The sequence below is a fragment of the Acartia tonsa genome, chromosome 6 (assembly GCF_053477335.1).
Source record: "Acartia tonsa isolate MP-2025a chromosome 6, ASM5347733v1, whole genome shotgun sequence".
Lineage (NCBI taxonomy): Eukaryota > Metazoa > Arthropoda > Copepoda > Calanoida > Acartiidae > Acartia > Acartia tonsa.
In genome coordinates, this window is record NC_137265.1 from 22,500,295 (window position 1) to 22,526,990 (window position 26,696).

General features: G+C 32.3%; 1 protein-coding gene across 4 annotated transcripts in view; it reads left to right on the forward strand.

Moving 5' to 3' along the window:
* The window catches only part of LOC145322118 (trehalose transporter 1-like protein), a 43,093-nt gene extending 27,555 nt beyond the window's left edge, over positions 1-15,538 (forward strand). For all 4 annotated transcript variants that reach the window (XM_080163904.1, XM_080163906.1, XM_080163903.1 and 1 more), the window contains exons 8-20: positions 870-947; positions 1,509-1,581; positions 2,024-2,086; positions 2,560-2,604; positions 4,296-4,377; positions 5,449-5,507; positions 6,442-6,538; positions 7,453-7,553; positions 8,343-8,432; positions 9,051-9,090; positions 10,991-11,034; positions 11,876-11,953; positions 14,224-15,538. In XM_080163904.1, the coding sequence (XP_080020030.1) occupies positions 870-947; positions 1,509-1,581; positions 2,024-2,086; positions 2,560-2,604; positions 4,296-4,377; positions 5,449-5,507; positions 6,442-6,538; positions 7,453-7,553; positions 8,343-8,432; positions 9,051-9,090; positions 10,991-11,034; positions 11,876-11,953; positions 14,224-14,366 (993 nt within the window). In that variant the 3' untranslated portion in view covers positions 14,367-15,538. The remainder of the gene's footprint in view (positions 1-869; positions 948-1,508; positions 1,582-2,023; positions 2,087-2,559; positions 2,605-4,295; positions 4,378-5,448; positions 5,508-6,441; positions 6,539-7,452; positions 7,554-8,342; positions 8,433-9,050; positions 9,091-10,990; positions 11,035-11,875; positions 11,954-14,223) is intronic.
* Positions 15,539-26,696: the final 11,158 nt, after the last annotated feature.

Genomic DNA, 26,696 nt, shown 5'->3' on the forward strand with positions numbered 1-26,696 from the left:
ATTGAGGGGGAGGGTTTCCAGGGGCGATTTGTGTTGGGACGGTATTATAAAATAATTTTAAGAAAAGAGATAATAGCTGTAATTGACAAACTTTATTAATAATGCCGTAAAGCTTTTAAAGGTCACACTTTAATGACATATACAAACGTGCCAAAAGAAAAATCTTTATATAGAAAAGATAGTAAATTGGTCCCCCAATAATTTATATATTTTTCATCTGAGAATTATTTGAATTATAGTTTCTTAAGCAAAGCTTTACTTTAATCATGGTCTGACCGTCCGTAACGGGTAGCTCTTTGTGTTAACATAGGCATGTTGGAATTGTCCTATCGTTTTCAAAGTCCTGAAAGCGTAGCCATTCTATAATCGTAACCAAAAAGTGTGTAGTCTATTCTAAAGAGTAGTAATTATGTTCTTAAAAGAATCTTGTACTACAAAATTTTGCAGCAAGTTTGTGTAGGATAATTAATATTCTGATTATAATGTTTTGGCACTTTTCATGGGTTCATGTTCGTTTGTTCTACCGTTTAATTTTATGTATGTTGTCATCCTTGTTTTCTATATTTTTCAAATGTGAATTAAATTTAAATTTCTATGTGTGTAAAGAAGAATTCATTTTTCTTTTTCTACATTTTTAAAATTTGTACGAATATATCATTCTCAAATACATACAATTTTGTAGACGTAGATATTTTTTAAATAAAATATAAAATCCAAAACCAAAAACGGTCATGACACGCAAGATTAAAAAGAGAAAGAAATACATAAGAATTACTTGTAGATTATACGTCTATGGCTGTATTCAAAGTTAACAAAATAATAAATATTTCTTTAAAAATCTTCTAAATAAAAAAAAAATATTAATTAAGTTGATGTGGGCGGCTGGAGTTCTTTTGATCTACATTCTTGGTTGCTTTCTCAACTGGTGGCAATTAGTCATTGCCAAGGTAATATTTTATACGAATTCATTGCCAAGTTAAGATTTTATATGAATTATTTGACAAGGTAACATTTTATTAAATTTATTGTAAAAGACAATTTTAGCAGTTAAAAGTCAATTCTTGTTCATTAGTCAAAAGTTAATGAATGTCTTTCTTTGTGTATTGGGTGTAAAGGTTCCTTTTTACAGTGAAGCTTCTCATAGATCATGGGTTTATAACTTTTTTGAGGTAGGGTTCCTACCCCTACCCTCACAAGAGAAATCGCTCCTAGAAAAAATAAATCCCTCCAACACTTTTTTTTGGTCTTTTTGAACTAAAGTTAAAATCATTTGCATTTTTTTGTTTTAATTTGTACTCATTAACTACAAAACGCAATTAATTTCGTCTTAATAACTGCAGACAATTATTCTTAATAACGAAAGATTTTTAAAATGATTCTCATCACTGCATACAGTTAGAACCATACAGTTACCATTGGCCTTGGAGAGAAGCCAATATTGCAATCCTGCACCAGATCCAAACCTGGAAATACTCAACAAACTGGAAATAATGACTTCTCTATTTTAGTTGATGTTCATCCCACCATTCGTAATTGGCATGTACATCTCTCCTGAAAGTCCAAGATGGCTTTTTCTCAATGGTATGACTTTTTTTTAACACTTACTAATAAATAATTAAAGCCTCACTTTATTTAGGGTAGCAAATGGCTTAGATAATAAATTAAGTTGTTTTAGCATCGTCCCTTTGATTTAGAACCGTTTATAAGTTATAAAATAATAAGGAATTATCTAATTAAGAAGCGTAACAATTCATCACTTTTGGAACATGCTGATTTTTTGGGGTATTTTTACACAATTTTGAGAAAGAATTATTCTACAAACTTTAATAGGTGGCCCTTTGGCGATTAGACATAATGTTATAAAAATTCTTGAATACGTCTATTGTTTGTATTTATTATTCTGTATTTTACCATTTTATCGCAGATTTTAAACTTATTTTTCTCAGACTTTTCTACAATATTCCATTTTCTTTAATTTCAAAAGCTCCGCTACTCTATATAAGGCTATATGTTGAATATTTAGGTAAACTGGAGGAAGGACGTGCAGCTCTGGTTTGGTTGAGAGGAGAAACTGTCAATAATCTAGGCAACTGTGACAAAATTGGGCTTAAAAAAGAAAATTGAAAAATGTTCATTAAAATTTTGAAAAATATGTTCCCTTATCGGTAAAAGAAATAATAAAAAGTAACAAGATCACTGTCTGTTTATAGCGAAAGGTTCCGCTAACCGCTTAACTCATATGGGTCTCCTTCAAAATTAAGCTTCCTATATTCTTCTTAAATATATTCTCAAATACTTGGGTACTTGGATAAACCAACCTTTCATTAATTTAATTTAATGAAAATAATTAAAATTTAGAATTCGAAACGCTTATTTTCATTAATTCGAAGCGGCTAGTCTATTTCTCTAAAACGCAGGTTACTTGAATTTATTGTGTGGGACTAAAAAAGTGGGACTAGCGTGACAAATATTTATACAGAAAATACAGGCAATTAAAAGGCAGGATTACAGACAACAGAAATAACAGACAGACACACAGTTATTTTGTCACTGTTACAGCTGAGGAGAAGTGCATCCGTACAGAATTATATCTTGATAAATCAGGTGAGGTGTGTGCTAGTCACAGATAAAGCAATATGGACGATAAAATAAACTTTCTCCCAAATCTTAAGCGTGAAATTTTTTTACAATAATGTAGAGTGAAATTGATTAGTTCGCCATAATTTTCTAAAGAAGGGAACAGAATAAAAGCCCAAAACCATCACGGGGCCTATGTAAAGCTCCCTTACATAGGAGAACTTAATCAGTAGTTCAGTAATTACTGAGATCTTAAGCTTCAGAAAAAACATAACTACTTTATAAAATAAGATTATCCTTATCCCCCCCCCCCCAAAAAAAAATTGGAACATTAAAGGCTGCTTTCTAGTCCCGGTTAGGATTGAAATCAAGTTTTACACATCAAAGAACTGACAAAATCTTGCCTAAATATAATCTGGAATAGCAAGCACCAGGGGCGTCCAAGCTTTTTTTTTTTGGGGGGGGGGGTAAAAAATTTTAGGGGGGGGGGTAATTCGTGTTTGGGGGGGGTAAAATGGCGCGCGAAGCGCGCCGAAATTTTTTTTTACCCCCCCCAAAATTTTTACCCCGGGGGTAAAATTTGATTGGGGGGGGTAATTACCCCCCCTAAAGTCTGTTGGGGGGGGTAAATACTCCCCCCAAATCTGTTGGGGGGGGTAATTACCCCCCCAAACTAATTTACCCCGGGGGTAAAATTTTTGGGGGGGGTAATTTAATTATGTAAAAAAAGCACCTACCTAATCTATTAAGTTAATAATTAGTACTATCCTATAACATAAAGTAGTAAGTAAGGTTTATTTGACTATAGCTTCAGATTTCATTACTTTTAATACTGAGTTCTCCTTTTTAGGAAAGCTTCACATAGATCCCATGATGGTTCCACACTATTATAGGTCAATCCTTTGAGTGGTTTTAGGCTATTTTTCTCCTCCCTTTTTACCCTTTAGAAAACACGAGTTCTTAGATGCTAAGGGCGCCACTACTATTCAAATATATAGTAGTATCTCATTCTTTAGAACATAAAAATACAATAATTAACTCACTAACCAATGAACCAATATGATTATACTTTAAAGTGAAGCGTCTTATAGGTCCTGGTAAGTTTTATAACTAGTTTTGAGACACCCTGACATCCTCCCAAAAGAAATCGCCTATAGAAATTCTTTTTCATTATTTAATGAAATATTTAATTTAGTTAGGTATCTATTTTATGGAATCTTCAGTGCTTTACAATTACATCATAGATCCCCGGGATGGTTTAGGGAGGGGGGGGGGCGGGGATTACTCCCTCCCCCCCCCAAAAAAAAAATTTTCAGTAAAATTTTTTTTCAAGAACATTCAATTTGGGGGGGGTAAATACCCCCCCAAAAAAAATTTTTTTAAAGAACATTTATTTTGGGGGGGGTAAATACCCCCCCCAAAATCGTTGGGGGTGCCTACGGCACCCCCAAGGTAGGGGTAATTTTTTTTTTGGGGGGGGTATTGTTCAAAAAATTTTGGGGGTGCCTATGGCACCCCCAAAATCGTTTGGGGGTGCCAAATGGCCCATTACCCCCCCCCTTGGACGCCTATGGCAAGCACAAAATGATATACATGTAACAAACGTCTAGAGAAAATGCGCATTTGATACCTCAACCTACGTCTTTGTCCTAGTTATAGCTATTTGAAGATATTTGTGATTAATGATAAAAAAAATTGTTAGAGAATTATTATTTTAGAAGATTCTGTGAAGCTGGCCTATTTCAAGAAGCCTGAAATTTTGAAGCCGTTTTTGGTGGCCATCTTTATGATGTTTTTCAGGTACAAAAATTAAATATTTATACTGGGTGATCTAAATAAAATGCCTTGTTTTTCGGAAGAACGACTTTACACATTGGATCTTTGTTTCTTTACACTTATATCATTAATACCACAAGAAGCGCTTGAAAGTATCATGTGTAACATCATAAAAATACGTATATTATCCATCCCTTTTTTATAGGTTTCCTTACCCACTTCACCTCTCATCCCTCCTTTTTAGACGTATTTTTATGACGTCACACATACACTTTCTAGCGCATTAATAAAATTAAATAGCCGATCCAAATAGATATAAAATATTTTCAGAGAGATAGATAATAGATATTTTAATTTGTAGAAATGTCACACTAAAAAAAAGTATGTATTTACGTCAGAATTTATTGATGGAAAAAATTGCGATAAAAGCAAGGATAACAAGTTAACAACATGCATAAAAGCGAAGCTTAACAAATTAGTCAATCAAAAAAATAATAACCATAATTGAAGAGTTGTTAAAATATTTAGAAGTATAAACAAAAATCAGCATTTTTGAGAAGACATAAGGACTTTTTTTGCACTGAATATTTGGGTTGTTAGGTTTTTATTTATTGTACCTTATTGTTAAAATAATCGTCAATCTAAGTTTGAAATAATACCATGGCGCAATTAGAAATTATATTTATAAAGTAAGAGTGTTTTTTTTAAAAAAAGGTAAAAAAAATTACAAACAAGATTAGAAGCGAAGCAACTCTATAATTCCCTTTGTCTGTCTGTCGGTCAGTCCGTACTCTATGGTGAAATATGATTTTCTAGGCTGATATTTTCAGTAGTGAAGATTTCTATCTCATTTGAGTATCTAATATAATTATTGTTTTGTCTGTATGTCTGTCGGTCATTCTTCCAAAGACATAATTTAATGAATTTAAAAGGGTTTCGTGATTTTCTTTGAGGTTTCGCCAATTTTATTATTTTTTCTTTTCTTTATTATGAAAATTGTTCATCTGATCTATAACTTACTTTTTTTGTTTGTCAATTCCATCACTTTGCTGTGCTTCGCTTCTTATGAATGTTGTCATCCTTGTTTATTTTTAGAAATTGGTCTGGAATGCCGATGATTATTGCCTACTGTAACACAATCCTAAGTAGATCAGGTTAGATTAATTTGGAAGGGAACAAAGTCTCTCGAAAATCAGCCATGTGACGTTATAAAAATGAGGGAGATGAGAGAAGTGGAATAGAAACCCCCTAAAAAAGAGTTGGATAATCCCTCATTTTTATGATGATACATGGCTGATTTTTTAAACACTTTGTCCCCCTCCATTAATTTTATATTTTTGGATTTCATTTAACACTAGCGGTTGCTGCCTTATCATCTAGAGGCTTTGTATATAAAGGGGTTGGATGGGGCAGAAAATAGCCTAAAGCCATCCCAAGGCTTTATTAAAAAAAATCATCTTGGGACCTTTGTGAAGTTTCCCTAAAAGTTTCCCTCAATCAGTTTAGTAGTTATTGAAATCTTATGCTTTAGACCAAAAAACCTTACTACTTTATATTTATTAGACAAGTTAATTGAGGATTAATTTAAAGGTGTCAGCTAAAAAATATAATGTTTTTTTTTATATAAAAAACTAGAGATGTTAAGAATTGTTGCTGCTGCTATGTTATTCGGATTATATATACTTTGTAAGGTTAGGGAAGGGGGGAAGGTTGCCTTGGCACACAAATATCATCAATTCATGATACTCGTTTGCTTGATGAGTAAGAGATTGTCATAAAGGTTCCTCTGAGGATAATACAACATATTAGTAACAAACCTAAACCATAATATTTACAAGAGAATTTAAAACTATTTAATTGATATAAAAAGTTACAGTAGTAAGGTTATTTTTGTCTTCTAAAGCTTAAGATTTAAAGAGTTTACATTTTTAGGGAAGCTTCACATAAAAAAGGGTGGTTTTAGACTATTTCATGTTTAGATTAAAGCATTTTAGTGATTTTAGCGACTTTTCTGTTCTCTTTTTAGTCATTAAAATACAGAGCCCCTCTTAAAATTACAATACTAAAAAATAAATATATTTTTTTTAGGGTCAACCCTAGATGCGAGCTTATCAAGTATGGTCGTAGGAGTTGTACTTTTTATTTCTTGTCTTTCCTCTACTTTTGTTATTGCCAAATTTTCTAGGTAATCTTAATATTTTTATTTCTTGTTTTTATTATATTATTTACTAGCGGTTACGGCCCTAGAGGCTTCTAGGGGCTCTTTAGGAGGGGGGAGTTAAATAGCAAAACTCATTTTTTAAATTTAGATTTTAAAGAGAAAGTAAAAAAATATTTTAGTATTTTTTTGGGGGGTGGGGGGGAGGGTTTATTTTTTTTAGGGGCGATTTCTCTTTGGAGGGTGGTAGTATCCCTCCCGAAAAATAGTTATTAACCTTCCCGGGACCTATGAGAAGCTACCCTGTTAAGGAGATCCCGATCCGTTGAGCGGTTAGCGAGTTTCTTCGCTACAGTTTCTTGTTATTATTACATTAATTGGTATTTCTTCTGGGCCTCTTGACATTTAAAAATGTCATATACTTTTTTTTTTTTTTAACCTTTCATTGTAAGTAATATGTAAGGTATTGTCTGTTAGAGCCCCACCCCCTCTCCAACAACGGGGTTCAACTTAAAATGATCAGTACTATAATTTTTTTATTATCTTGCGTTTAAATTATCCATAATTCTTTCCATTATTGCTCAGAAACGGTTTTAATCAAGGGGAACTTAATCGTATTCGAAGCAATACTGAATTTTTTTTAATCGTCGCTTCGTATTATAGACAGCTTTCAGCGGATATTAGAATTTTAAATTAAAAGATTCAAACCGATTTAGTTATTCCCGAGGGGCCGAATGTCCGGACTAATAAAACTTGTTTTAATATTATGATTTTATATAAATTGTAAAACTGTCTTTAACACGATATGAAACAGAATTTTCCAGTATGACATAGAACCGGTTGAATTCAGCGGAAATAATTCGAAATCTGAGGCATAGTGTACAGTCTTTCCCTTTAAATTAACCATTCTTGATATCAGGGTTTCATTTTTTTAAATTTAGGAAGTCTTTGTTAGTAGCCTCAATGATTGGAATGGCTGCATCATTTGCCTGTCTAGGGGTCATCTTTCTCAGTGTGGACGGTCAAAGTGGACAAAATAATGGTAAGATCATGGAGGGAGGAGACATTTTGCTGTTAATTACACTGGTACCCATAGTTTTATAACTATTTCATCTTTTTTGTTGGCTCAGAAATTTGGATCGGATAGTTTAAAACTTGAAATGTCAAAACGTTTTAACCAATGGTTTTAATCTACAGAAGGGGCAATCTTGTTTATTATCATGTAAGTTGTGTGTGGATGATCTTTGGTAATGGAGGATAGGATATCTTCGCCAAAAAATCACAAGTCTATCTCAAATAGCTGCTAAAAATCCTATAGCGTTATAGAAAGATGGACGGACAGACAATAATGATTTAAGAGTAGCATCGTTATTAAAAATGTTAAAATTGGTGTCTTTTTCTTATTTGTATTAGTATTGTTATATAAAAACTATCCAACCTTTTATTTTGCAAAAATTGTACAATCTAGCAGAAAGTTTTTTCAATATCTCTTCTGTTTATTTTTCATTCAGAAACTTTGCTAAAATAATATTTCTTCAAGAATTTTGTTAAAGTTTTATTTGTGAAGCTTATGAAAAAAATCCCTCATAGAATACATTTGACCAATGAAAGGCCAGTAGGTATACATTTTAATTGACCAATATATGCCAGTATACATTTTAATTGACCAATGGTAGGCCAGTATACTACATTTTAATTGAACAATGGTAGGCCAGTATAAATTTAATTGGCCAATGGTAGGTCAGTATACATTTTAATTGTCCAATGGTAAGCCAGTCATTTTTTATAGTCACTATAAAAAGTTTATTTATATATGTTTATGTGTGTGTAGGTGTGTTGGAGAAATATTATCTAGGTTGGCTGCCCTGTGCTACAATTCTCTTTCTTCTTTTTATTGGCAACCTCGGCTATGGAACTGTAGGTAATAATCTAAATACTTTTACAAGGAAAGCTTTTTTTCAATTTGGGTCGGTACGTCAGGAATGGTTAGCTCTTTTCATTAATTTAGACATGATAGAATTGTCCTATCGATTGCATAAAACAATAGGTACAATTTCGGAAACGTAGCAACTCTATAATCGTAACCAGATTGTCTGTAACTCTATTCAAAACATATTGTTTGTTAACCTTTTTGAAAACAATTTGTGTTATAATGATCCTAATAATAGGACTTTTGGAATACTGATTCCTATTATAGCAAAGTGCAAAGTTATGAGCGAAGCATCTCTATAATCAACTCCTAAAAATGTCCTAAAAGTATCCTGTATTTAACAGTTTAGCAACAAACTTACAATATTGTTCGTCCTACCATATCAGAGCTTCGCTTTTATGGATGTTGTCCTTCTTGTTAAAATGCAATTTGTATATGCGAAGATGATTTTTAATCTGTTTTATTTAAAATAAATTAAATCAAAGCTAAACATAATTGACATATATAATTTAAAATTGAAAATGGTATTTCGAAAATATGTACATGAAAGTTAGTAATTAGTGCCTCTTTGACTTAAACAAAACGTTTGATAAAATGCTATCTATTTAGTTTGGGTTGTCATAGCAGAAATTCTACCAAAGAAAATAAGGTGAGTCGAAATCTAAGGTTATTTCCTTACATTTATACATAAATTAATATGTGTCCTAATACTACAGAGGTTAGTCTAAATATAATATTATATAAAAAAGTAACTTTTTGGTTTGTTTCAGCTTTATATTGTTGCTGACCCCAAAAATGTTTGAGTTTTTTTTATGGAATCCTGCTATAGGTTCGAATACAAAGCCTCTAGATGCACCATTTTGTCGCATCCGCCAGTGCGTGTAATGTAATATCCATCGCACAAATCCTTATGTAAAAGTAACAGTATATCTTTATTCACCGAAAGATTACGATAACCGCTGAACCGATATGTTTCTCCTTTACAGTCTAGCTTTCAGTTCATAGGTCCTGGATAGCTCTATAACCATTTTGGAGGCGGGGACCACCACCTTTCCAAAAGAAATTTCAACTAGAAAAATTACCCCCCCCCCCCAAAAAAAAAAAAAAATATTTAAGTTGAAAAAAATAATATTTATTTTACACATTTCATTACTCCAATTTTCTTGCTATGGCATTAACTAGAAGTTTTATTTACATTTCACCCACATTGCCTTTCCCAACCAAGAGTTGATTATAGTTCAAACACATTAGTAAAATTAGATTACACAGACATTAGTTAGAATATTAAGTACAAATAAATGTATTTATAAACATTTCTATGATTCTTTTTTTTACACCTATGGTGAAGCTGTCAAACAAATGGAATTCAACAACAGAATCTGATAAAGTTTTTTGCCACATATGGGTATTATCCTATTAGAATTTTTTTTTTCAAAAAAAAGCGCTTGGCTCCCTAGCCTAAAACCTAACCTAACCTAAAATAGTTGTTCGTCGGTAGTCGTGGGGGGGGGGGGGGGGGTGGGTACAAAATTGAAAAAAAATTTTCTAAGAGGATAACGCCCACATATGTAATATTGATTAGAATTTTTTTTTGATTAGTTGGTCCTTGGCTCTACGCTATTCCCTGCAGGATACTTTCTTTGCCTATCCTTAACGAACTAAAATACGCATAAAAAAAAACTTAAAAAAAAGTTCCTTTGCAGTCTTAATAATTTGTGTTGCATTATATGGGTATAGTCCCTTTCGTGGCCACGCACCTTAAGGGGCGATTTTTCGTATTTTTCACAGTAGCTTTTCTTTTATTTCTAGACCCTGCGGGGCCAATTGCCTAACCCTGTGGGGCAATCACCTAACCCAATATAACCTAACCTAAAATAAACTATCAAAAGCCATTTAGGATATACTTTTCATTAACTATTAGGAGACCAAACGAGGAACATAAAATATATTACACCTCAAGGCTCGAGTCACACTATGACTTTTTTTAGGGGGGGGGGGCGGGGATTACTCCCTCCCCCCTTAAGGGGCATTGCCACGAAAGGGACTATTCCCAAATAGCCTAAAACCAACCAGGGACCTTAGAGAAGCTTCAATAAAATGAAGAACTCAATCGGTATAGTGGTTATGGAAATCTTAAGCTTCAGTCAAAAAACACCTTACAACTTTATATAATAGGATATTAATTTGTATACTATAAATATGAAATAAATGAAATGAAAATGTTCAAGATATATAACCTAACCACGCCGCCCTTCAAATTAATCAAGACTTTTGAACATGTCACCAAAAAAGATCAACATATTAGACCTCCTTTAGAAATATTTTTCATATTTAAAAACGACCTTCATTTGCAATTTAGGAACCAATTGTATCTCAACTTTGATGTTATGAACGCAAATAATATATACTTATCAAAATTTGCTTCTATAAGGCTAAGGTTGCTCTTAGGGACTAATAATTTTACCGCCCAACTCCTCCCTTAAAAACTTTAAATTCTTGATTTGATTAAGCGACGACGTGTAACATGTAATATCTGTTTTTATTTTTAGATCTGTGGGAAATTCAATCATCATATTTATTGCTTATTTGCTTGGTGAGTTTTTTTAGTAGCGTTGCTTCTCTACAAATTATAAATGCTTTTTTAGTCTATTTAATAAAGATAAGTGGCCCTGTCAAACAAGTGTATGTGGAATATACTGTCCATGTGTCGACTTTGATAAATTTTACCTCCACTAAATAGCTTTAATAAAAAGTGGTCGTTGCTGACCCAATATCGACACATCGACGAATATTAGCACTATGAATGTATACATCATTTTGAGGATCTTACAAGATATACTTTTTCTTTTAGGTGCGCATTTTTGCATACTTTTAAAGAGATTATTTGCATTTTATTTATATCGGCATTGGACCTAAAATCGCTAGAATGTAATAGAAATTTGCAATAAAAACTACGATAACTTTAATAGCAGCAGTTTTTTAATACTGATATCCACCATTTTCTTTACTTTTTTTGTAATATTTTAGAAATCTTTGCGACTACTAGAAGTTTTTGTCCTGTTTCTATTTATTTATGTTACCAAATGATTGAAAAAATTGCAGTTAAGTGCAATGTTTTAATAGATTTTCTTATAGGCTATAAATCAAAGATATTTTTTTGAGATTGATAAAGTACATACTTGTCTTAGCGTCTTAAATCTGATGTACATTCCCAATGATAATACATTATATTAACCTTCTGTAGATTACAATTATTGATTGAAACGTTTGGACACTTAATCATCCAACCAATAAAATTCAATAAGGGTCCCCCAAAGTTAAGAAAACGTTATTATAAAACTTTGGGGACTTGTGTAATAAACAGTCCATTGTCCCCTCCCTCCCTGACATAAGACGCTACACTTAACACTTATCATCTTAATTCAATAATTTAGGTTTTATATCTACAAAGACATTTGTTGACCTGTCAGGGTTGCTGGGAGAAAGCGGAACTTTTTGGCTTTATTCCTCAGGTATTTCCCTTACTTAACCTAACCTAATATAAGACATTTGTTGACCTGTCAGGGCTGCTGGGAGAAAGTGGAACTTTTTGGCTTTATTCTTCAGGTATATCCCTTACGTAACCTAACCTAATATAAGACATTTGTTGACCTGTCAGGGTTGCTGGGAGAAAGCGGAACTTTTTGGCTTTATTCCTCAGGTATGGACCTTTTTGACGAACCCCAAACTGTCCCACTTTGAGAAAGACGATTCCAGTGACGTCATATACGTTTAGGGAAGGGGGGAAGAAAATCTCTTCCCTTTTCTCCCATCTCTTTTGAAGAGATTTTCTTCCCCCCTTCCCTTTTTATTTCCCAAAACGTATAAGATATCACTGGAATCGTCTTTCTCAAAGTGGGACAGTTTGGGGTTCGTCACATTTTTTATAACCTTTTGGAAAAATGGAAGCTGCTTATAGGGCCTAATAAAAAATTATTAGGCACTATAAGCTGCTTTAAACAGACATGTTGTTTTTACTTTTTCCACCAGTTAATTTATGCTTTCTCTGCCTAAGGACCTCTAAAAAGTTTGTTTGTCTGTCTGTGCTACTTTTTCAAAAACAAATTTTTTACTTGATTTAATTGATTACATTTTCAATTTTTTGTGCTAAATGTATGTTATTTGTAGTTAAATTCGTGTCAAGTGATATTGATAAATTTTCTTCTTATTTATAGATTATTGGTCTTTTTTAAGTCTATACTTTTCGTACAGCAAAGCAAACGGTACCATTACAAAATATATTTCATAATTTTCCATTTCTATGATTGCAGTTTTCTTTTTTTCTTCCCTGTAAAAAAATGACTTATTAAGATTTTTTATTTGGAGGGAGGGTTATTCTTTTTGTTGTAACGTAATGATGAGGGCCTGAGGCATATTATAAACGATAAGTTAATGATTAGTAACACACACTATCAGACACACATCCATTTACCTTAGTTTATGAATGGTTTTTAAATGTATTTCTAACAGGGGTAAACTTTAATATTTTTGGTGCGTTGTCAGCTTATGAGTTCATGCAATTTCGCAAATCTTTTGTGAGTAAATCCAATAATAGCTGAAGATCAATAATTTAAGGGGGGTAGAAATGGATATTGAATACGTGGATATTGTGAGAGATTCTCTCGCATACCCTATTAAAATGTTTACGATACTCCCCTTTTCCCGTTTTCTGTCTTTACCCCAGCCACTCCCCTGAGCATGGATGAACGAATTAGCCAATATATGAGGACTAAAATTAGAAACCTAAATTGACGACAAAAATTTCCCTGTCAATATCCACGCATTCAATATCGATTGGCGCAGTAAAGGGAAATTAGGAGAGTTTCTGATGTGATAATATAATAGCTTTTAACATTGTACATAATTAGTATTTCCAAATATATAAAAAATAAGTTGTTTCGTGATTTTAATGGCACACCATTAGCAAAGTAATGCAAACTTTTATATGACCAATAGATGAACTTAACCATGTTAGGCTTCATTATTAAAAGTTATAAAATCCCAGAGATCTAAAGGGATAAGGCAATTGCCTATTAATTGATGTACATCCCCAATTATGATACTCCTCATAAGATTAAAATTAGTTATTGAAACGTTAAGACACCCAACTATAAGAACCAAATATAGAAAAATTCAATAAAAATCCCCAAAGTTGTTAAGCCGTAGTATAAAAACCTAATTTTAAAACTTTGGGGACTAGTGTATTAAACAAACAGCACAATGTTCTCTTCCTCTCTGGGCTATATGGTACAAAATGTATGGAAAATTAGTTCCAACTTTTGATGATCAAACTTTTTGCTTGGTGAGTTTTCAATAGAGTTGTATAATTCTACTAATTGCTTTCTATTATCAAACAATTAGATAACAAGGATGATAAAGTGCAAAAGTTAGGAAATATGTCCCACACAACTTATGTTTAATCTATTTAAGATAAGGGAATGGGGTTCTGCGCTCGATTAGAAATTTCAGGGAAACTGCCACATTTGTGTTTCTAGTAAGGATTACATTAACTTTAAGATCTAGTGCAGTTCACGATAAATTGTTCCATTGTAACGACTATCTCCAAAAGTATATGAAGTTTAAAGACTGCTAACTGCCAAACGTCTAAAAGTACATGTCATAACAGCACTCCGTTTTAGGTGACATAAGAAGGCTTATATTCTTTTTCGCGCATTCATGTGTACTGCGAGTAGCTGGTTTATTATTGAGTAAGGAATATCCCTAACTTTATATAAATTTTTAGTGTGCATTCTTGGAGCTATATACACAGTGCTGTGTGTCCCTGAAACTAAAGGAAAAACTTTACAAGAAATTGAAGAAAATTTTAAGAAGCAGTCATCACAGTCAAATCAAACTCAATCTAATCTGGAAAAGGTTGATTTATGAATTTAGAATCTTCTTTGTTTGGATCATGAAATCAAATTTGTAAATTAAAAAGGTAAATGGTAATATTTCAAAACTTAATCTAATCAAAATATCTCAAAATTTGTTTTTCCTATTGAAAATTTAAGAGTTGAGGGGTTTGAGGGAGGGGGGGATGAGGGGGCTCCTTCGCAGTAATCAAAGAATATTAATTAATATTAAAAGAATTATTCTGTCTTAAAACCAGTGTTTTTCTAATTTTCTAACATATTTTTAAAACTTTTTCAGAAATCTAAATATTATAAAATTTATACTTATGTATTTATAAAAGTACAAAGCACTAAAAAAATCTTTTTTTAATTATGAGAAACAAGAGATGTCTAAAAAAATTGTCAGTCCAAATTTAATTTTGCTTTAAGGTATAAAGAAATCAAGCTAAGGAGTTTAAAAATTGTTTATATGTAAAATGTTCTTTTTTAATGTTTAAAATTTTAAGAATTTACATAAATTTCTTTTTATAATCTTTATCTATAACAAAAATTAGCAGATTTCATCAAATCTTTTATTTCATAACAAATTTCATAATCATAAATATTTAAGAAATCATGCATTTCATTTCATTTGTCATGTTACCTATACAAATTATGGATAAATGGGAAGTTTATAGTTTGAAATAAATTTGTAATAGTTATTTATCGTATTATAGACAACTGTTTGTGGATATTATAATGAAAATCATAAAATTAAAACCAGTTTTGTTGATCCCGAGGGGCCAATGCCCGGGTTAACAAAACTGGTATTAATTTTATGATTTCCATTATAATATTCGTAGAATATTGTCTGTAATATGATGCTATACATGATTTTTCAGTATGGCTGAGAACCAGTTCTAATCCAGCGGATATTAATCGGTTTAGAAAACATACTGGAATATTTTTTTTAATCTTCACTCGGTTATTTCCCTATCCGCACAAAATAGTTTAAAATTTATGCAATACATGTGATTTTCTAAATTCAGTGTTTAAATTATCTTTAAAAAATATTAGATATATAAAATTATGTAAAGTTACCTTAATTTTAAATATCAAAACCAACAAAAACTTGTCTATTTATCCTTCTAACATTGTTCAATGTTCAATGTTCATTTATAATTGTTTGTATGTACACATATGTAAATAAATATAACACATAACTTATTTATTATGTTCTTTTTTTTAGCAGCGAAGCTACTCTATAAGTTGACCGCATGTCTGTCTGAAACGTTTTGTGGCAAATGTGATTTTCTTGGCCCCTTTTCAATGGAATAAATAAGTTTACTTTCTATATATAATATTTAAACCAAGATTTGTCTATTAATTAGGGTGCAAAATCGATTCCTAGATTTTCACTTTCATCCTTGTTTGATCAGCAATGGATTTATATTGCTTACTTTTATTTCGTATGTAAGTTCATGTAATTCAAATTATAGATTTAGAACACGTCATTAGACACCCAATTAATGATGTATTTCATCTGATAGCTTTGCTCGTGGATAATAGTTTGGCCCTTATCCCAAAATTTTGTTATATGGGCAATTTTTGTTTTTAATTAAGTCAATTACTTGGAAAGTTTCTTGGGTACTGCACTGGATCCCCCATTGCCTATACATTAAAGTTTTTGTTTTTATATTACAAAATTTTAGGGATTTCCAATTTGGTATTTAATGTTTTGAAATTTCAATGTTTCACGCACTAAGAAGTTTTAGCGATTCCTATTTAGATTAAGGTTTAATGTTTTCATAGTTTTTCAAATTTTTTCAATATACTAAATAAAAAATCTAAAAATAATTTATGCCAGGTGTTTTTTTTTTTGAAGATAAAAATTAATATTTAATTATTCTAAATGAAAGCCATTTCTAACATGTAATATTAACAAAAAATATAAGAATTAAGACATTTGACATGTATTTTTACACAGGGATGGAGGGGACATTGGGCTGTTTATTACACAAATCCCCACACTCTTATAAAAACGTTTTCGCTGGCTTTAAAAGGACTCTCCACAGAAAAATCAACTTTGGATTTTTGAAAATCTAACCTGAAATTATTATTCTCTGTTCAATTTTAGGCATTTTTTGTTTTTGTGGCATCGCGATCGAAGCCCTTTGAAATTTTTTACCTCCTTTAAGTGAATCCTCCCGCCATTTAATTTGTGCTGCTTTAGTGATTTTTAGCTTCTATTTTTGCCGCCGTTGCCGCATTCATCGCCCTTCTCCGCCGCTACTCCGCTGTACGTCGCTTTTTAATACATGCTCCCCTCTCCCTTGTTCAGAAATTAAATGGAGGCTGGGGGTGTTGTGTATAGCTACGTACGCAATGTATAGCGGAGTAGCGGCGGAGAAGGGCGATGAATGCGGCAACTGCGGCAAAAGATGGTTATATTTGGCGGAGTCGAACACAAAATGGAGGCGGCAGGATTGTCCAGTCAAGGAAGAGGATAAATCGTAGAGCGGCCGGTTGCAATGGAGCAAATGTTCTTTAGCGGCGAACATATATTGAGTGGAGGAAAGTGTAGTACATATTGTTATAGCGGCAGTACAAATAGGCGGCGGACAAAATTTTCAAAGGGCTTCGATCACGATGCCACAAAAACAAAAAATGCCTAAAATTGAACAGAGAATAATAGTTTCAGGTTAGATTTTCAAAAATCCAAAGTTGATTTTTCTGTGGAGAGTCCTTTTAACAACCTTGAGGACTTTTATTAAATTTTGATTGGTTGGTTCAATTAGTTGAGTGTCAAAACGTTTTAATTTCTGTGATTGTTGTAATTTACAAAAGAGGTAATTTTGTGTATCATCATTAGGGATGAACATTAATTAATGGGCCATTGTCTTATCTCTTAAAATCACTGATTGATTGTACTTCAAAAAAAATATAAAAATCCTTATTACAAGCTTCCATCATAATAGACAGATGGACAAAATAATGTATAGATTAGATGAGCATATTTAATGGGAATCTTCACTAAAAATTTCAGCTGTCAATCTTGAATAGGAGCCGAGAAAATCACGTTACGGACTGACGGACAAAGTGAATTATAGAGTAGCTTCACTACTAAAAAGTTATATAAAAAACTAGGACAATAAAGAAGTAATTTAACTCTTAATATGTTATGTAAAACAAAAATTGATTGTTTATTTATTGTTATTAATGTTTTGTATACTGTTTGACTTTGGAGGGATATAGGAATGGGTCAATGGACTATAACTGAATCTTTCCAAAAAAATATATAGGGTCTTTGGTAGCCTTTGGTATAAAATTCTTTTGGGTTGGAGTTGGGGGTGTGAGGACAATACATTTCTACATTTCATTCCTCCAAATAATTATAAGCGGTCAAAAGCGAACATAATTTCCAATATTATCCTTTATCTGTATCCCTGAGAGTTTTATATAATTCAGGTTGATGTTTATTATACTCAAGGGTTACATATTATTCCAATATTATTCTGTATCCCTGGTAGTTGTGTATAATACAGGTTGGTGTTTATTATACTCAAGGGATACATATTATTCCAATATTATTCTCTATCTCTGTATCCCTGGTAATTGTGTATAATACAGGTTGATGTTTATTATACTCAAGAGATTCATATTATTCCAATATTATTCTCTGTCTCTGTATCCCTGGTAGTTGTGTATAATGTACAGGTTGATGTTTATTATACTCAAGGGATACATATTATTCTCTATCTCTGTATCCTTGGTAGTTTTGTATAATACAGGTTGATGTTTATTATACTCAAGGGATACATATTATTCTCTATCTCTGTATCCTTGGTAGTTTTGTATAATACAGGTTGATGTTTATTATACTCAAGGATACATATTATTCCAATATTATTCTCTATCTCTGTATCCTTGGTAGTTTTGTATAATACAGGTTGATGTTTATTATACTCAAGGATACATATTATTCCAATATTATTCTCTATCTCTGTATCCCTGGTAGTTGTGTATAATACAGGTTGATGTTTATTATACTCAAGGATACATATTATTCCAATATTATTATCTATCTCTGTATCCCTGGTAGTTTTATATAATACAGGTTGATGTTTATTATACTCAAGGGACACATATTATTCCAATATTATTCTCTATCTTTGTATCCCTGGTAGTTTTGTATAATACAGGTTGATGTTTATTATACTCAAGGCTACATATTATTCCAATATTATTATCTATCTCTGTATCCCTGGTAGTTTTGTATAATACAGGTTGATGTTTATTATACTCAAGGGACACATATTATTCCAATATTATTCTCTATCTTTGTATCCCTGGTAGTTGTGTATAATACAGGTTGATGTTTATTATACTCAAGAGATACATATTATTCCAATATTATTCTCTATCTCTGTATCCCTGGTAGTTTTGTATAATACAGGTTGATGTTTATTATACTCAAGGATACATATTATTCCAATATTATTATCTATCTCTGTATCCCTGGTAGTTTTGTATAATTCAGGTTGATGTTTATTATACTCAAGAGATACATGTTATTCCAATATTATTCTCTATCTCTGTATCCCTGGTAATTGTGTATAATTCAGGTTGATGTTTATTATACTCAAGGCTACATATTATTCCAATATTATTCTCTATCTCTGTATCCCTGGTAGTTTTATATAATTCAGAGCTGGATCTTTAAATTTGTAGCCGTTGCCGTTGCCGTAGTCGTAGCTATCGCAACTGCCAGTGCTGCCAATGAAACATGAATTTTTAAAAGATTTTAAAGCAGTGCAATGCCAGCTATCCTAGAAATATGAATCTCTTAAATCTTCTATGGCCTACCCAAAAAATAAATTATTTTTACCAAAGAAATACGCGTAGCCAATTTTAGTGGCTGTACCTCTGGAAGCGGCAACGGCTACACATTTAAAGATCCAGCTCTGGTTGTTGTTTATTGTACTCAAGGGATACATATTATTCCAATATTGTTTGTGTGTCCCATTGTTTCCGCAAGTTTTTAAATCCAGGAATATGGGATATTGTTGGCGAGGTTTGTTAAATGTTTAAACAGCCGTTACCAACAGCCAAATTAATCTGGAAATATTTAATATTGATATCATGAAATACAAAATAGATTTTTAATAATGCATTGGATGGCATATTTGGTGCTTTCTCATAAAACGCTTGTCGAGAACTGACAGCCCCCTCCTGTTTTTGAAATAAATTAAAAGTAAAGGAATGGCGAAATGCAGAAAGATTTGCAAAAGAGCAAAAAATACAATTTTCTTTATTACTTTAAACAGGTGGGTAGTAACACCTACCTGCAACCAAAACCAAAATGCCTATGTTTTTAAAGAAAATTTGTACTGTAATTAGTATTAATGGCGAAAATAATGTTTTGAAAAGAAATAACTGTTTTCTTGTACTGTAGTAAATCCATGGATTTGTGGACAATAGGCGATAAATTAATGTACATCCCCAATGATGATAGACAAATATTACCCCTACTTCACTTTAGACTTATTAGTTGCAAAGTTTGAGCATTACTAGTATGGAACCAACCAATCAAAATTCAATAGAAATGCCCAAAGTACTTGAGTAAACGAAAACTTTGGGTACTAGTGTAATTTAATTGAATGTCCCCATCCTCCCTGAGTAAATCTAATTCTGGAAAGATGAATGAAGAGTAAATACATATTGTAGTAAAGTAGCTTCTATACAAGTAACAATTAGTGCCTATTGAAACAATTAACTTATAATATTTTCAAAATAACAGGCGAGGCGACTTAATTCTAGGGCATTTGTGCTGTTGCTTTGTACTGTTATTTGGGGGCTTCTAAAATATTTGTTGGGACCCGGGGCTTGTTAGCCCTTACCCCTCTCTTCATTTTGGAAAACATAAAAGATAACATGACAAATTCGAAAAAGCAAAGTGTCCCCAATAGAGAAATCAAGTAACAATTTGATTGCACGTCATTTGTTTAGAATGAGTATGGTAATAAATTGGGCACATGGGATAGCATTTTGAAGAGGGTCATATGCCCCCCTCCACCCCCCCCCCCCCAACTAAAAAATATATGATATCAAGCATACATAGTAAGAGTCTAAAGATATGGCGCAAGTAAAAATGAAACTTTTAAATTTAGTCAAGGCACGCACCAAAACTCTGTGCCCACTTTTTCTTTTTTTAAAAGTTAGACCATCATTTTGTTAAAAAAATGAAAATAAGATTATCGTTTCGAATAGTTTTGAACAAATCATCCTGGGTTTATTCTGACACTCTTGTCTCTCGAGAATTTATTGAATTTGAATTCCTTTTGAAAATTTGTATAAAATAGTGTGTCTTCACTTAGTATTAAATCCGCAATGTGTTTCATACTAGCAATAAGTTTGCAAGGATGCTAACATCCATAAAAGCAAAGCTCTAAAATCAGAAGCTGGGACAAACAAAGTTGTTTTCAAAAATGTTGAAGATCAGCATGTTTTAAATGGACGTAAGGACTTTCTGGTAACGATTATAAAGTTACTACACTTCCTAAATAGTTCCTAACTGTTATATCATGCAAAATATGAAGTCGATGGGACAATACTATAATGTCTAAATTAACGAAAAGAGCTAACCCTTACAAACTAACGGACAAACGGACCTACCCTAATTAGAGAACAGTTTCGCTTTTAATAAGAGAGAATGTTTAGTTAGACGAGTGAATCAAGTAACTTAGTGTTATCGTAATAATGTGATATAAATGTGCAAAAATGAATGTACACTATTGAAAAGTGCTAATTATAGAATATATCATAGGCTTAGTGTGAAATCATTTCCGCCATTACTTTCAATCAGGGAGGGAAGGGATATTGGACTGTAAATTATATTGGTAATCAATGTTTTATAACCACAATATCAATGAATTGTGATCGGTTGGTTCTAAACTAGAAGTGTTTAAATTTTTCAACCAATGAAATAATCAACAGAATGGGTAATTTTTCAACATCATTGGGGGTGTACAATGTACATCAATTTATTGTCTTATCTCTGAATATCCCTGCGTTCAATAAATTCTCAAATTCATTGAATGTCCTTTTATAATCCCTGTAGACTCTGGAAGTATGGTTTGGATATTGATGTAAAAGAATTGATGAGAAAGTGTGTAAATGAATGTATGTCCCCGCCCCGAGGACCCTGTTTTGACTTTCAATTGGGTCTTTGAAAGTCAACAAATAGCGTCGGAAATATGAACACAGTTAAGTCGGTAAAAAAGAGCAGAAAGCAATTTGATAGCAGACGAAAAGGGTCCCCAACAAGGGGATTCATGTAGATTTCTGGTTATACATCTATGTATAAAGATTTGTTATAATTAAAAGTAGCTGTTTCAACAAATACTTTCTTTTGCGTTTAGTTTCGGCTAATCCTTATTCTAGTACATATTAATGACTAGGATAAAAATGTGTTGATATATTAACATCACCAAAGCAGGGGCGTCCAAGCTTTTTTTTTTGGGGGGGGTAAAAAATTGTAGGGGGGGGGTAATTCGTGTTTGGGGGGGGTAAAATGGCGCGCGAAGCGCGCCGAAATTTTTTTTTACCCCCCCCAAAATTTTTACCCCGGGGGTAAAATTTGATTGGGGGGGGGGGTAATTACCCCCCCTAAAGTCTGTTGGGGGGGGGGGGGGGTAAATACTCCCCCCAAATCTGTTGGGGGGGGTAATTACCCCCCCAAAACTAATTTACCCTGGGGGTAAAATTTTTGGGGGGGGTAATTTAATTATGTAAAAAAAGCACCTACCTAATCTATTAAGTTAATAAGTACTATCCTATAACATAAAGTAGTAAGTAAGGTTTATTTGACTATAGCTTCAGATTTCATTACTTTTAATAATGAGTTCTCCTTTTTAGGAAAGCTTCACATAGATCCCATGATGGTTCCACACTATTATAGGTCAATCCTTTGAGTGGTTTTAGGCTATTTTTCTCCTCCCTTTTTACCCTTTAGAAAACAAGAGTTCTTAGATGCTAAGGGCGCCACTACTATTCCAATATATAGTAGTATCTCATTCTTTAGAACATAAAAATACAATAATTAACTCACTAACCAATGAACCAATATGATTATACTTTAAAGTGAAGCGTCTTATAGGTCCTGGTAAGTTTTATAACTAGTTTTGAGACACCCTGACATCCTCCCAAAAGAAATCGCCTATAGAAATTCTTTTTCATTATTTAATGAAATATTTAATTTAGTTAGGTATCTATTTTATGGAATCTTCAGTGCTTTACAATTACATCATAGATCCCCGGGATGGTTTTAGCCTTTATAAAGGCCCAAGCAAATAAAACATGATCAAACTATTAAATTTTTTGTTATCATGGTTAAGAACTGTTTTAACTGGTTGGACTATATTGGGGTATAATCCCTTTTGTGGCAACGCTCTTTAAGGGGCGTTTCTTCGTTTTTTTCACACAAGCTTCTCTCCTATTTCTAGCCCCTGCGGGGGGCCAATTGCTTAACCATGTGGGGCAATCACCTAAACCAATATAACCTATCCTAAAATAAACTATCAGTAAAATTTTTTTTAAAGAACATTCAATTTGGGGGGGGTAAATACCCCCCCAAAAAAATTTTTTTAAAGAACATTTATTTTGGGGGGGGTATTGTTCACAAAATTTTGGGGGTGCCTACGGCACCCCCAAAATCGTTTGGGGGTGCCAAATGGCCCATTACCCCCCCCCCCCTTGGACGCCTATGCACCAAAGCTCAACATGAACCATCTCATTCTCCCATGTCCAAGAGAGAGAAGGGGACAAAAGGCTGTTTATTACAATAGTCTCCAAAGGTTTATAATGACATTTTCTTATTCGTTGGCATTATAATTTTGGGAAAATAGTGAATTTCGATTGGTTAGTTCATTTATTTGAATGTCCAAACGTTTCAATCTCTAATTGTAACCTACAAAAGGGATAATTGTGTGTATCAAAATTTGGGGTGTTCATCAAATTGCCTTATCCCTTTAGATCCCTGAAATGCTCCCATGTCCCTTGATAGATTCTTCAAAGTTTTTTTTGTTCGTCATGGTCACTATATATATGTATGTATATTTTTTCTTCAAAGGATCCATTAAGATCAATGTAAGTATGAATAATACAGGGTTTAACAACAAAATTTTACTAAAAGTACAATTTTATTTAAAGATGTTGGTCATCTAGAAGCTAAAATAATCAGCTTTCCTTTTTGTAACGCTTGTTTTATCAAGTAATTTTCTTCATTGTTTATGATTTTCACTGTTTAGTTGCATATAAAAAGGCAGCTTTAAATTCATTTGATACAAAAAGGTAGGTCAAATTGTTTACCAAGCTTATTTTTAAGGAGGAGGGGGGATATTTACTTTTAAAGATGGGGGGGGGGGACAAAATCTAACTTATTTATACAATATTTTTTGGGAAAAGAACAAAAGTCAATTTGCTAGCAGACGAAAAGGGCCTTTACCACTTGGGGTAGGTAATTGTCTGGATTATAAATATATACAAATACATTTATAGTTTTGTATCTAAAATAAATTTTTAATGCCAGGCTTCTTAAAACTAGGGTTTACAGGTCACATTTTAGTAGAAGATTCAAACTTTGGAGTTATGCAAATTTTAACATGAAAAAGCTCTTTTTTTAAATTGGAAGTAGTTGGCATTAAACACCCACAGTACATTGTATAATCTATAAAAATTGCGAAAAAATGAACCTTATGAAGTAAGGTATTAAATAGCACCATAAACATTTCAAAGGTGTCTGAATATTAAGGGACTGTTTTTAAGTTAAGATATTTTCCAGCATGGCTTCCTTAAAAAAAATTTGCCTCACTAAAATCAGTTTGCCCCACTAAAATCAGTGAGGCTCACTAAAAATTTTGAGGTGATAAATTTGCCCCACTAAAATTTAAGGGAGGCAAACTGATTTTAGTGAGGCAAGAGTTTTTTAAGAATTCACCTCAGGACCACTGGAATATAACCGCCTTTGAGCCTACTAATGAAATCTGGCTTCGTATTGTACTATATGTAAGACAATATTCCACGAATCAAAACTGTAGTTATCTTTCATATCTCCTTTTGCTATCTGCGGAAAACTGTTTATGATTCGATGTGATAAAAAATTTTAACATAACTTTGGAAGATTTTTACAAAAATTATTTTTAGCCGATTCAAGTTTCTTCAATTTTATGTATTAAGAATCCACTGAAATTTAAAACAGCCTTAAGTTATTATGATTTTGTCTTCTATTAAACAAATTTTCCCAAAATATTTTTCTACTTGGACTAACACTTTCTTGTATAGTGTCATAAATTTCTCTCACTTTATTTCATACGTTTCAGTCAGGGAGTAAGGGAGGGGACAATGTGCAATTAATTCAATATAAGAGTTATCAAAGAAAGGGCATGAAATCCAGTTTAATCCAATAAATTTGTAGGAAATTATAAAGGGATTGTTAATTGAATAATAGATTTCCATAGCGTCATGTAAAGTGAAATCACAACTTGTTTTTTATGAAATATATTGAGGTTTTTTGGTGTGATTTTTATATTAAAAGATTATTGGACCCGGCCAGCTGCTAGCAAAAATATGACTGCCCCTTTTTATTCTTTTTATTTCCCTTGTCCCTTGCCCCCACCTCCCTTCTCCCTTCTCCTCGTCTGCTATATTCCAAACTAACACAACGAGTGTTTATTTCCCTTGCCCCCACTTCCCTTATCCCTTCTCCCTGTCTGCAATATTCAAAACATACATAACGAGTAGCGGCATTTCATGCGCAAGTCCTCAAACTCGGTCAGAAACTGCTAAATTCTTGCACATTCCCTTTAAGCCAGTACCCAAAGTCTGAGACTCCTAAAAATTGAATATTCGATCCATTGTCCCCTCCCTTACTCCCTGCGTTTTAGTGTATATACAAATTGAAATATAGATATTTTACACTTTATATACATTTACATAAATATGTAGTAAAATATATCTTAAGCTCCATATTTTTACAGTATTTTCTGAGAATTTCATTTTTTAGAAGCGTACCTACACATAGCTTTGTCCTTGTCTTATTTGGCAAGTTAGTAACCTCAACTGGAAATAAGAATTATTTAATATCCTAACGGCTTTGCTCCTAGAGGCCTCTAACTACTTTAGATTTTTGTTTTAAAAAGAAAAAGTAAAAAAGTAGTAGTGAATTTTTTCTTCTTGGGAGGGTGAACGGGGATTTTATAAACCTTTCTTCAACCTATTAAAAGATTCATAGTAGAGAAGAAGCATATCGGTTTTACAGTTAGAGGGATCTGTCGCTACACACAGACAGACAGAGTTCCACTTTTTTATCAGGCCTACATGTGGGTTGAGATAATCTTAGTAATTCTACGGAAACTAAGAAGATACAGTTATTATTGGTAATGCCCCCTCAATGAAAATTTTTAGGATACATTAAATTTAATCTCTCCCTCTGTTAAAAAATTATCCCCAAAATCTCTAATATCTTCACATGTTTCTTCGGCTTCGCTACCAAAAAATGTTGTCATCCTTGTTTTTAGCTTTATTTATGTATTATGTTACACCTACTAGGTCGTAGAAAAATAATGGTTTCAAAATATTTAGAAACTGAATATTCATGGTTTTAAAATGTATAGAAAAATTGGAAAATATTTTAAGGATAAAGGAAACTGGATATTGTCAAATATATTAAAATAAGTATAAAAAAAAGTTTATAACAGCGAGCCAAACTGCGATGTAAAGTAAATAAAACACAAATTTTAATATAAAAATTTTATTTTTTATTAAATGTATCTTTTACACGCATTAATTCTAAATTTAAGAAAGATGGGGCTGGTTAAATAAAGGATGATCTAGATAATTTATGAGAAAAGAAAAATATTACAACAAGGATGACAACATCTATAAAAGCGAAGCTCTTAATTGGTAAGACAAACGAACAATAACAATTGTAGAGTGTCAGAACTGAATAAGCAGAATATAAAGTTTAAGTCTAAACAAGATTGTAAGTTCATTTGTGTGAAAACTGCTTATACATTATACCTTGTTTTAATAGAAATTAGAGTTAAGATCAATGGGATAATCATATTGTACAAAAATTTGTTGTCGAAAAAAGTAAAAAATCAGCATGTTTAAAATGGACGTAGGAACTTTCTGGTAACGATTATAGAATTGCTACGTTTCCTAATTGCATCTTATTGTTATAGGAATCATCATTCAAATCATTGAAATTGATGGGACAATTCTAACATGTTTAAACTAACAATAAAAACTAACCGTTCTGTCGGACGGACGGACCAACCGAAAAATATTTTCAATATAGTATACTTACAATTTGACATCAGAGAAA